Source organism: Lepidochelys olivacea (genome assembly GCF_965140295.1).
Source record: "Lepidochelys olivacea isolate rLepOli2 genome assembly, chromosome: 6".
Classification (NCBI taxonomy): Eukaryota; Metazoa; Chordata; order Testudines; family Cheloniidae; genus Lepidochelys; species Lepidochelys olivacea.
This window is the reverse complement of record NC_140416.1, coordinates 116,396,248-116,409,201: the sequence shown is the minus strand read 5'-3', so window position 1 is coordinate 116,409,201 and position 12,954 is coordinate 116,396,248. Positions and strand designations below refer to the sequence as shown.

General features: G+C 48.5%; 1 protein-coding gene across 1 annotated transcript; it reads right to left on the bottom strand.

Moving 5' to 3' along the window:
* Window positions 1-3,692: 3,692 nt before the first annotated feature.
* On the bottom strand, window positions 3,693-7,566 carry LOC311523009 (homeobox protein SIX1). The gene is made up of 2 exons (XM_084632665.1): window positions 6,681-7,566; window positions 3,693-4,829 (listed from the first exon to the last, which is right to left on the bottom strand). Exons 1-2 carry the CDS (start codon window positions 7,238-7,240, stop codon window positions 4,556-4,558), a joined length of 834 nt encoding a protein of 277 aa, XP_084488791.1. The 5' UTR covers window positions 7,241-7,566; the 3' UTR covers window positions 3,693-4,555.
* Between the last annotated feature and the right edge of the window lie 5,388 nt (window positions 7,567-12,954).

The window sequence follows — 12,954 nt, the reverse complement described above, 5'->3', positions numbered from 1 at the left end:
AGCTGATCCCCGGCGGCAGCTCCCAGTGGAGGAGAAGGGGCAGCCGGTCGGAGGGCTGCAACCCGAGGTAGTGAAGTCAAAGGGAGGGGCGCCCCCCGCACATGCTGTTAGCCCCCTCCTGAGCTCCCCGGCCAGGGCGAAGGCGCCTAAGGTCTAGGAGCAACGCGCGTTGCAAGGTCCCACCGCCAAGCCCCGGGCAGCAGAGGGGAAGGGTGGGAAAATCCTGGTCCGATCCAGGCAATTGGAATTAAAGGGGAACCCCTGCAGCGGTGTCTCCCGACTTCACCGGGAGCTCTGCCTCCGCCAGGCTGGCAGGCTTTGGCTGAGTCCAAATTAAGCGACAGTACAAACCGCCCCATCTCTCTGTGTCCGCAGTGAAACCCGACAGTCCTCCTCCCTGTGCCACCACCAGGCCCCGTGCCGGCAGCGCTACCAGCTCCCTGCAAGGCAGAGCAGCCAGCAGTAACCGAGATGGGCTGGGGAGGTGGGGAGGGGAGGGGTGGTAGGCTGGGGTACCAAGGACAGGCGCACCCCGGCTTCCAACAGCTGTTTCCCTGGAAGGAAGAGGGGGGCGTCTCTTCTCCAGCAGCAGCGTTGCTGCGGATTTTGTAAGCTGAAAAGCGGCCTAGCTCTTGCATAAATCCTCTAACTGCAACTGAGAACCGCTCCAGTTACAAAAAGAAAAGGAGGACTTGTGGCACCTTAGAGACTAACCAATTTATTTGAGCATGAGCTTTCCTGAGCTACAGCTCACTTCATGGGATGCATACTATGGAAAGTGTAGAAGATCTTTTTATACCCACAAAGCATGAAAAAATACCTCCCCCTACCCCACTCTCCTGCTGGTAATAGCTTATCTAAAGTCATCACTCTCCTTACAATGTGTGTGATAATCAAGTTGGGCCATTTCCAGCACAAATCCAGGTTTTCTCTCCAATTGCGTTTCGGTACAGGCCTAACTGGGTGTTTATCGTGTAAAGGGCCAGGGGCTGGTGTGGGTTGCGCGGATTTCAGGGGAGTTACTGCACATTAGGGCAGGTGTCTCTGAAATCAGCATCGCGCCCCAAATCACTACAAATGCATCGTCATCGGCCGATGAGCAAATGGGCTGGTCGTCCCAGCTATGTCCTCCAACACAGCTCTCTGTGTGTCACACACAAACCCCTGCCCAGAATTCACGTCTTGCTTAAAGGCACAGGGTCGACTCCCGCGCATACATACATGCTCGTGTGCACTTTTCGGTCTGCTCTGACCTTCCTTTCGCTCAGCTCTGCCTCCTTCCAAACTGAGCCCAGTGTTGATGGGTCATATGAACTGGGTGAAGCACACGTCCCTCTAAAACTGGACCCCTGGAGCTAGGCGCCTGTCCCCGGCCAAGCTCCACAAACCTGCTGGGCCCTGACTGTCAAATCAGACACGGGAGCGCTTCCAGTCACTTGGAGCATATTCCAATAAACCGCTGTTGGGTCTGCACTGGGAATAGCGGAACGGGGCACTTTATGAAGGGAAATCGGAAAGTGTTGACCCGTTTCTTTGGCAGATTTGGGTAGGCCTTCAGCTGCTGATTGTCGGTCGAGCGAGAAGCGTAGGTGAGGATGGCTCCTCTAGTTATTGATTTGCTGTTTGTTTTCCTTTATTTCCCCCCACTAAGTTTTACTTTGCAAAGGTGGCTGCGATGTTTCCATAAATGACCATCGAATAATTATTGCTTATTATAGTCATCGTTATGGTTCTACACTATCCTATAAGCAGACAGCGTTGAACAAAAATATTCGAAATGAGAAATGGAGATGTGAAGTGCAGCCCTTGTAGCTAATCCGTTTCAGCCTTGTCCAGGACTTTTCTCTCGCTAAAAGGGCACTATGTTAACAGCCTGTTCTCTGAAAGAGAAGGCGGCAGTAGGTCCAAGGGTTTTCTCTTCGCTGTGAATTTCAGCAGGCCAGAGTTGGCTGGCAACTAGACCCTGGGAAAGGCGTCAGATTGATCATTGGCTGTGTGCACCGAGGCGCTTGCATCAAGCGTAGGGCTGCGGCGCAAAGCTGTCTGGTTGGGTTTAGAAGCAAGAATCGCCGTAGTTTTTCCAATATCCGTGCCATTTCAATGTGATCTGATTCTACACTGCAGTTTACAGGACCAGGGCACCATGGAGGGTTGTAGTGGTTTGTACTGAGGTGCAAAAAAAAAAAAACAACAAAAAAACCAGCCCCACTAGCTTCGCAATATAGCTTGCTAAATCGAAGGGCTACGTTCTGCACTGCGATGTCAAACCGGAGTATAATTGCATCCGGTTGGGCATTTACACCGGTGCTAACCACGAGCAGAATCTGGCCCTAAAGCAGCGGGCCGGAGGGAGCTGTGTCAGAAATGGAAGTGAGTTGTCCTTCCTGGTTTGCAGGGGAGATTTCCGCAGGGAGCTTTGAAGCGCTGTCTGGGTCATTGGGAGCTATCTTTAGGCAGCCTGTTTGTTTTTTTGGAGTGAATGTGAAGAATGCGGAGAGATCCCTCCTGAAAAGACCTTCCTGCAGAGGGTGACATTTCTCCATGGCCCAAGACCTGGAGAGTAAACACTGCAGTGACTTAAATAAACACATACTTAATGATCCAAAACACTAACAGGGGAGGTTGGGATCATTAGTGCTAAACCCAAGTGAACAGAGGAAGGGCTAGAGAGCCAGAGAAAAATGGGGATTCAAACGCCCAGCACAGGAAATGCGGCGCTTTCCCGTCAGCAGCCTGAGGGCCCGTGTTGCCACTCACTGACTGAACCGCAACAGCCCGGCTTCTGCCTGGCATTGCTCCGGTTCCGGGAAGTGCCCGATCCTGGCTTCCTTACTCAGGCCAAACTGCTCTATAAAGGGTCCGCATCTCGGGCAAAACTCTCATTGGTTTGAGTGGGACGGCTCCGAACTGCAGGAGCGGGCCCTTCCTGGATAAACGCAGAACATTTTAGCTCAAAGGGAGACAAATTCGCCGGGAATGGAAAGCTGAGCTTGTGAAGGATACGCCTTTCACTGGGAGAAACTCCCTGGCCTCCCTGAGCAGCACAAGCGAGCCTCGCATGTTGGTTTTTAATTAATAGTTCATTTAGCCTGCTAATTTTTAAGCTGAATTCAGAACCTACAAGAGGTTTATCCTGTAATACCACCCCAAATTTATTGCTATTAATAATTCTGCCCTTTATCTGGCAGCAAGAGGTTCCCCACGCATCCAGTCTGCATTCCAATACAAGCGAATAGCGTAAGGGGTTATTTTTATTGTTTTCCTTTTCTTACGATTAAATGCAGTGCAGTCCTTTCCCCATGCTCTTGTCAGCAAGACTGTTAACCCTGAAGGATCGAGATAACGATGAACGTGTCTGAAAACAGCTAGTGGATAAACAATGCTTCTAAAAAATAAACATTGAACAAATCTTTTTTTAAAAAGCAGTTATTCAGCGTGGGACCAACCTAGTTCTTTGAGATAGCCCTGTTGTCTTGTTTTTCTGCCAAAAATAACCCTCAGCAAAGGAAATAGTTAAACCATTTGAAATGAAAACAGAACTATTCTGAAATAAGAAGACAGAACTCACCTTTTCAAAGAAAATCATACTCTTTGTATTCTATTAATTATTGTTATTTAATTTAGGCTTGTTTAGGTACAATAGAAAAGAAAAACCTGAAAGCACATGCTAATTTTGGTAACAAATACTCCAGCTTCCAGCTCTGCATCCTTTTGCAAGACAAACTATGGCGTGAGGGCAAGGGGCAAGCTAACAAGAGTATGCCATATTGACATGAAAGTTGTCAGGGTATAATAAGAAATATTGTTCCGAGGAAGCCGTAGTTATTATTATTATTTTTTATTTTTAGTTTAAGTCACATTGATGCATTTCGAAAGTTCACCACAAAAAAAAAAAAAAAGACAAGAATGTTTGCTCTATTAATGGTCATTGAAGTTCCTCTAGCTAATTGCCTCGTATATCTGCTTTAAGACATAGGCACTGGTTTTTATTCTAATACTGCATCTTTTAAAATTTAATCTACACCGAAATCTTTTGTTAACACGAAATGTGAACAATGTAAACTTAACTTCCCCTCCCACCTCCCTCCCAAATAAAAGGCCTTGTAGATTATCGCCCTCTTAGTTCTTAAGAATTCAAATGAGAATAAATTTCCCCAACTACAGAAAGACTTTTCATCGATCTCTTCCCCCCCCCCCGCCCTGTAGGTGACAGACTGGATCTTCCGCACTTTGTTTCGAATTGACTCAAATCCAGTTATTTTGTCATTCCTGGTAACATGTAATTGAATTCGAAGGGACATCGTGAGAGAAAATCACAGGGAACCGCCGTGTTCTGCCTTTGGCTGCTTGGAGAAGAATAATGGGAAAGCTGTAAGCGTGTTAGATAGGAGAGGAGAGGGGACTCCTTGGGAGCGTTTTAAAAGAGAGTTGTAAGTCGTGTTAAGAATCACCAGATAAGCTGTAAAATCGTGTCCGGTCCTCTATTTACAATCGAGTGTCTTATCGCCGAGGTAAACCTCCGTTTCCATTGCTGTAACGGCAGCTTGCTCCTGTTTTAGGACCCGAGGTCTACCAAGCTCGAGGTGAGGGGTCCTAGCAGGGAGTCCTGAAGGCTGTGGCTGGTCTGAGAGGCAGTTAAGCCGCTCAGGGAATAGTTGGAGCTCCTGGCATGGCTGAGGTTTCCCTGTAATAGAAGGACTGAGTTCTGATCTGGACTTTGTGGGGGGGAGAATTCTTCTTCGGAGCTGGACATAAGCGGTTTGCCCCCATCCAGGGGAGAGAGCTGGTTGCTTTTGTTGGTGGACGTGTTGTTGTTTTCAGTGTTCTCCCTAAGAAAAAGAGAATGCATCCAGTTTGTTACAAAGCAGGGACAAGGAGGCAGCTCATCAACTTAAAGCGAGACTCAATTTGTATTCTGCTCCAAAGAGGCATGAAAAAAGCAGTGGATGCGCCATTTCTTTCGGCGTTCTCCCTCGCGAATGCCTCGAGGGAAACTAGCAACTCATCCTCAATGCATCAGTGTAGCGCGTTACCCAAACTACAGAGAAACTTTAAATCAAACCCCCTCTATTCAACGAACGTGTCTCACTGTGCGGGCGTCACCTCGCAACAAACAGCTGTTTTGAAGAAAACGTTTTATTTACAAATAAATAAATAAAACTCCACACCGATATTCAAAAACACCATGAAGAGCGTTTGCTATTTTAATCCGGATTCATCGCGGGAGCTGCCGTGTTGGGCCTATTTAGACAGCTGCACGACCTCATGTCACTGATGTGCACGTTCACTTAGGTGAGGACAAGGGCTTTTTAAAATTAAAAACTGCCCTTTGCGTGGCTGGTCAAATATTTAGAAAGCCTTCTAAACCCGTGGGTCCTAACGGGGAGTTGGGATTTAACCAAGCAGGCAGGTAGCGAGATTAGTGCGGGAGCAGGACACATTGTGCCCAGTTTCCTTGTGCTCGAAGGGAGGGAGCCAGAGGCCTGGTTTCATAACACGCTCATTGCTGGAATTGAAATCCGGCTCGAACTGCAGACGTGGTTCCGAGCCGATTCACACAGGGGTTAGTTACCCCCTTCCCACCCAAGGCGGTCCTCACGCTTCTATTACCCCCCGATCTATGTGTGCGGTTGAAAGTGTCTCAGCCCTGACTCACTCCTGGTTAATTTCATAAACTCTCGGCTACAGCCTCTCAGATTTCTCGTTCTCTTCCGGACCCCAGGCTGCACTCCCCTGCCACAGTGCAGCCCTGCCAGAGGGAAGTGCAACCCCAAGGCCCGAGAGACGAGGGGGTGAATAAAAGGCAGGGAATCAAACGCTTTCTCCTTAATGCCTAGCTTCTTATTTATTTACTTCCCTGGCTGTTCTGCCTGCCACAAAGTTCCCTGAGTCCCATTCCCCCGCTCAGGCGGTAAGGGATGAAACAAAAGGCAAGAGTGACAAAGCTGTCTCCAGAAGTCAGCTAGAAGTGGATTTAACCCTTGGCGTTAGGCAGGTGGGGATGGGGAGCAGCCGAATAGGTCCGGATGCGGGGAGGAAGAGCGAAGACTTTTCAGAGCGTATCTCATTGCCTTATAAAAATCGCGTTCCAGCCTTCTGCGCGAAAAATACCCAACCCGTTTTTCTCCTGCCCGCACTTTCAAGGGGGAAATGAAACCCAGCTTTTGCTTTTAAAAAGTGACTCCAAGGGAGTGATCTGGCGGGTTAGCGCGCAGCCTAGCCGATGTTTATTCTTCCCCGAGCATTGCTCTCAATGCCAGAGGCACAATATCCCCTAAAGCACCGCCGGGCAGAGCCTCAGCCAGATGCGGGAATCACCTTTCCCTCTGCGGGAGCTACTGGCTACCCTTTCCCATTTGGTGTGCCCTGCCGCCGTAAAAACAACCCCCCACCGCACCCCGGAGCTTTGCGGGGTGCCGGGGCGGGACAGAGACCCCAGTGGGGATCACGATTCCGGCTCGTCGCTCGCGCTAAAAGCGGGCTGAAACAAACACACACCCCCCTCCCCCACACCCCCAAAAACCCCGCGACTAATTCTTGTTCATCAGCTACATCCAAGTGCAGGAGCTTTACGGCCGGCTCCCCCCCCCCGCCCCACGGACAGATCCACGCAGCCCCCAAGCCGCCCTACAAAGCGCACGGCAGGGGAGTAAAAAGAGAGAAAACGCAGGGGCAAGTACCTTTCCTTCGCCTCTGCTGCTCTGTCCCGCTGCCTCCGGTTTTTAAACCAGTTGCTGACCTGGGTGGTGGTGAGGCCGGTGGCCTCGGCCAGCTCCCTTTTCTCCCGGGGCGAGGGGTAGGGGTTGTGCGCGTACCACTCCCGCAGCACGCCCCGGGACTTCTCCTTGAAGCAGTAGCTGGTCTCCTCGCCGTCCCAGATGGTCCGGGGCAGGGGGAATTTTCGGCGCACCCGGTACTTGCCCACGGCGCCCAGGGGTCTGCCCCGCAGCTTCTCGGCTTCCACGTAGTGCGCCTTGAGCCAGAGCTGCTGCAGCTTGGGGTGGTTGTGGGGCGAGAACTGGTGGCTCTCCAGGATCTTGTAGAGCTCGCGGAAGTTGCCCCGGTGAAAGGCCACCACCGCCTTGGCTTTGAGGACGCTCTCGTTCTTGTGCAGGTGGTCGCAGGCCGGCAGGGACCAGAGGAACCGGCCCAGCCGCTCCAGGTTCCCCCCTTGCTGCAGCACCTCGCACACGCAGGCCACTTGCTCCTGCGTGAAGCCGAAGGACGGCAGCATGGACATGGCTCGGCCGAAGGTCCCGGCTGCGGAGAGGAGGCGGCGGGACGGCTCCCGCCCGAGCGGCCAGGTGAGAGGCCGGCGCGAGGCCGGGCGCTCCCAGGTGCGGCGGCGGCGGCGGCGGAGCGGCGGGGGGCGCGCGGAGCCCCGGCCTGGGCGCGAGCGCGGGGTGGGATGCTCGGGTTGTTGCTGGGGGAACTTTGTGGCTCGTCCGCCGCAGCCAGGCTTAAAGCGCCCCAGCGGCCGGGCCGCGCTGATTGGACGCCCCCGCGCGCCTATCGGAGGCTCCGCCAGAGGCGCGCGGCCTGCAAGGCAGCAGGGCTGAGCCGGGGAGGCCGGGCCCGCGAGCCGAGCTGCTGCCGCGGCTGGGGTCTGATGAGTGAGTGGCTGAGCGTGTGGGAGAGAGCCCGGGAGGGGAGCCGCGCGCCGTCCCGGGAGGGGAGACACGTCAGGGCCCTGCAACATGAGCCCCGTCTCAAGTGTCACCTAAGGGGAGCGGGGGCTCATCTCTGCACAAATCAATTATTACAGCCCTTAAAAACGTCCCCTCCCCCACCTCCTGGTCCCTCTCAGCTCGGCTCCTTCCATGTGAGCTCATATTTAATTACCTTAATGTTGGGAATGAATAAATAACGGCTTGATGAATAGCTTATGGAGCATGATAAATAATAAAGGAGAGCCATAACTTTGGGTTGGAGGACAGGAGGGTGAGAGGTGGTTGTGTGTGAAGGGGGGGCGGGGGGGAGGCTGGAAGCATTTCCAAGGCCCTCATTCAAAGTGTCTTCGCCATGAATTGCTTTGCAAACTGGCACTGGCAAAACTGAAAGTGCTGCTTATTTTAGGGGGGTGGAGGGAGAGGGGCAAAGCGTTTAGACTGAAGCAGATCTGAGTTCGAATTAGTCAAATACAATCATCCATCTAACACTGGGTAGTTGTGATTTGGACCTAGCTCCCCAGTATAGGATGCTGTAGAAGAAGAAGTAAAGAAGCATCACTTTCTGTTGTTGTGCCTTCGGAGTGGAGTAATGAACGTGTGTCCCCAAGTTTAGTAGAAATGAAAGGTGTTTGTGCAATATTCATTTTCTTTTGTGTGTGTGTGCATGCAGAGTATTTGACACAAACAAACGGCGCTTTAATTATCCTAATCCTCATTTGCACACCTTGTTCAAAAGCAGGTATTATTTAAAAAAGATTCTGAAAACAATTAGCCTCCCTAAACAAAGATAATCTATTGTCAGTAGCAGGGAACAGGGTAGGCGATAAGAACAATAAGCAGAGATAAGGAAAGCCGAATGGTGGGAAGCGAGTGTCTTTATGACTGTATTTATCTTTGATTAGATAAGCAGAAAACAGAATTTTAAGTACCCTTCAGAATGCTTTTGATTTAAGAATGAGTTCACTTAGTGGGTGCTAATCACAATCGCGATGCTCTTAAAAACCCGTTTCTCCTCACGAAATACATTTGGATTTATTTGATTTTAGACGCTTAAAGTTAAGTGCGGAACGTCTGTGGCTGACACAGAAATGAGAGTGTAGTGACACCGGCTTTATTGTTTGTATACACTGATGCCCGCAGTTCCGTACTCCCTGCCATTTGGAATGGCACATTTGCCTCTGCTTAAATGCCAACAACTTTCGTGTTTTCCACAAATCGTTGGTTTTCGAGGTCTTATAGAGAAAAAATATATACTCTAAAAGCTCATAGCGAGATATGCGTGTGTGTGAACGCAATACACTGGGCATTTCCGAAGTCAGGGTTCTCATCTACAATGAAACACGCTGAAGGCGGACTTTGATACTTACGTATGCCTAGATTATTTTTTTAAATATATATAATGGCTGTGTGAGCTATTTAAAATAAGTCACTGCCCCCACTGTCTGTACAATGGATTTACTTACTACACTGGAGTCGTCAGGGCACTTCTATATCCCATGACCATGTGTCTGGTAATTTTCCCTTGCCATTTTATTTTAGTACTTATGATGTTTCAGATGAAGTCTTAAAGAGCTGCAATGTCCTGCCAGAAGGAATGTCTCTACTTGGAACAGATCCTTATTGACAAGGCAGCTGTGTGGGGACCGGAACGGAGTCTTAAACCCAGCTCTAAAATCAACTAATACCCTAAAGTCTAGAGCAAGTGCGCAGAATTATAATCTATGATCTTGCAACTTCCAGTGATTGTCTCCTGGAATAGAAATTGCATGTTCAAACGCGAGTTTGCTAAGTGATTTTTTTTTTTGGCTAATATTTTTAAATGAGGAAATAAGTTGTAATTTTTTCAAGGAGTAGGGATCTGACAAACTTAGTGAGCAGAGAGACGGAAATTTATACCTGGTGGAGATACTTCCCATCTGAAGACGATACTCTGTTCTCCTCCGCCTGCCTCTGCTGTGTATCGTTTAAAGTCTGACCAAATAAACACCACAATTGTTAAGAATAAGCAAATTCTTCGGATGCGGCCAGTGCTTCGCCAGAACCTTCCTTTCCTATTCCAAAATGGTTATTCTTCCATGTAATCAAAAATCCCATACCAAGGGGGGGACAGTGCCTTGTTCACGCGGGTACTGCCTACTATTTCAATCCCGCATAAGAGAACCAGTTATTATGAATGTTAATTATTGGCTGGGACGGATTTTCCCAAAATGGAAACCGTTCACTTTAAACCACTAAAAGAGGTAAAATGACATGAATTTAAAAGCCACACTAACCGACTTCTCCTTTTAAAATCACACAGAAAGGGTTTTATTGTTCCAGCAAAACCATTTGATGTCAATAACCAAATAACAACAAAACAGAGTGTAGGTTTCATAGTCCGCCCCCCCCCCTCCTTGCAGAAAGAAAACGAGCAACATTTCAAATCCCAGATCACAGCCTTCATTTCCCCTCGAAATAAAATGTAGCTCATGTTAATCAAAATATTTCATTTAAAAATCGTTGTAAAGGATAATTGACCACGCCTTTGACTGCAGTCTTTTCCTCTCAAAAGCAAAGACAAGCGAGGAAGGGACCTCTGCAACATTTTCATCAGGCCTTTAAATCAAATGTCTTTACAGGTTTAATATTAAACAGGCCATTATTTTGTGCTCTTCCATAATGAGATATTCATGCTATAGCTATCCGCAGGGTTACTCGGATACATTGCAAAATTAAGCAGATCGCACGCAACTGCGCCACGCATATCACCGCGGTTTGGGAAGCGCTTGGGTCCGTTTTTTATTTATGGATGGACTCCGACAGTTTATGAGTGTGAAATTAAAAGGGCCACGGATATGATGCACATCTGCGGATGTGTTCTTGATTTGATGAGAAACCTCCCAGCTCCGTCAAGTCTCTGCGCCAATAAGATTAAAACAATAACAACTAACAAGCAGAGCCGCCGAATTCTGGGGAGCCAGCCTGCTGCTGAGACTCGAATATGCTCTTTCGACTGGGCGAACTGGAAGTGCAGTAACACAAGTCGGGCGATTTCCGAACCTTGAGATGGAGAAATACAAAACCAGGCCATTAGCAAATGAGTTTTGTGTTGTAAGGGGTTTCTTTCCCATCCACTTGCTGTTCTGAAAAATAGATCACATTTCGTTATCTTTAGTGAGAATCTGCAACGTGATACCGGATCTCTGCAGCCCTCCTTCCCAGCTGCAAGGCACAGGGGAGACAGCCAGTTTCCTTGGCTTATTTCTAAACAATAAGGATTTGTATTTTCTTTTTTTTTTTTTTTAATAAATTAAAAAGGACAGAACTCTTTCCATATTACTTGCTGTTATCTATAGAAGCCTTGGCCCAAGATGCCTGGAAACCAATGGAACCTTTAATTACTTGTTAGTAATTGCCCCAAGACACCTGTAAAAACAAAGTTGGTGTCAGCAGGCATCTTGGGAAGGGCAGGGCAAGGGAGCGGCTTCTTAAATCTGTCCGGTTTGTCTATCTTTCAGAAAATATCGCCTCCCTTTGTCCTGGATGCGCTTCGTGGCATTAGCGCCCAAGCACAAGGAAAAACAATCAGGAGTAGTTTGAAGACAGAAGTTTGTAGGAGTTTGAAACGTGGAAAAGGGGCTGTTGGGATTCTTCTTCCTTGGCTTTAAGTTGCAGTGCAAGGAGCGAGGGGGTGCGTGTGTGCAGATGTATGATGCTTTATGACAATTGTGCCTGGGGTTTGCAACAAAAGCAAAGGAAAACAAAGTTCTGCGGGGCGCGTGTTGGTTCTGAACGCCTGGATTGGAAATGTTCAGACAAAGAAAATACAAAGCATTGGGGGAACGCTGGAAGTTCCCCAGCTGCACTTGGACCTCCAAAGAACAGATCAGAAAAGCAAGAGATGTTAGAATGAATGGGGGGACAGCCTTTCTCAAGCGCCCCCAACCACCCCCAAAAGACCAGCGTTTGACATGATTCACATAAGATATAGTTGTATACAAAGGGCTCTTTCTTTGTATAGTTACCGGAACATTTTTCAAAGGATTAGAGGTGATCACGCGTTTTCTTCGTTAGTCTGGCTGACAACGTTTGTATATGTTTTTCTTTGCATCCTCCCCTCGCCTTTTTTCTCTCTCCCGAGTTCTCAATCAAAGGTCCCCCCCCCCACCCCCTTTTCTTTTGCACTAATGTACATCCTGGATGCTGAATCTGTCTAAGCTAAGAAGAATTTCCTTTTTGGAGGTGAAAGCCTCCAGCTCCTCCTGTTCAGAGGAAAGTGCTAGTGATGGTAATACAGGGTGACACTAAATAAACAGTTAAGTTGGGCTGGAAAGATGGAGTTAATTATCCAGTGAGCTGCATTTAAACCGAGACCATGAGGGGCTGATTTGTTTTGGCGCACAGCGCTAAGAAGCAGACTGACCATCGCTGTTTGTACAGCTCTCTTTGGAATCCCTCGCTTGTTCTGCTTTTTGCATTAATCAATATCGTGGGGGGGGATTCAGTTTTAATTTTAAAACGGAGATTTAAACCAAAAATAAATAAATCTTTACAATATTTAGGGTCTGTGTGCGGTTCAGACTGTTCGGCAAAGCAGCCAAAACCCCCGACAGCCGGGTCAAACACAAGCACCAGTGAGGAAATGGGGACTTTTAAAAATTCTCCCATCCCCCCAGAGCACCGGTTTTTTTAGTAACTTTCAGGGAGGCGTTATATTCATAGGCCTGATGTCCTGCTCGCTCAGAGACCGCCCACAAGAGTCCTACATGATCAAGGCTGGGAGATAGTCCATTATTTCGTTGTGACCTCTGTCTTTACCACATAGAAGGAGTCCAGGGTTTTACACCTTCAGGTATATTTTCATGGGGCTTCTTTTTTTAGCTGAAGTTAGAGGTACAATTTGTGCGGCTCACCAACTACCTGTTTTGCGCAGGTGAATTTGCACACAAATAGTCATCCTGGTAATATGGATTCCCCTTTTAGAAAAATGTCTATATTAATAATCCCTGGATGCCCCTCTTTCCGGGTCATTACGGTACTGGCTGGTCTCTAATCAATCCTAATGCGATGGCAATTGGAGTCCCTGATGAATGCATCTCAGGTTTCTTGTAATGGCTCTACCACATTTTCCTGGACCTCCTTCTTTAACCTGAGATGCCAGGGGGACGAGTCCCTTCTCAGCTGCTGATTGCTTCAAGATGTTGGGGCTGGTTGAGAGAGAGAGAGAGAGAGAGAGAGAGAGAGAGAGAGAGAGAGAGAGAGAGAGAGAGAGAGAATATGTCTGCCCCGGGATAATCTGAAACTG

Excerpts from the sequence above, each read along its gene's own strand:
- LOC311523009 (XM_084632665.1), bottom strand. The coding sequence starts at position 7,240 with ATGTCCATGCTGCCGTCCTTCGGCTTCACGCAGGAGCAAGTGGCCTGC. Across the intron at positions 4,830-6,680 it reads GCAGCAGAGGCGAAGGAAAG|GGAGAACACTGAAAACAACA; the intron begins GTACTTGCCCCT and ends TCTTTTTCTTAG.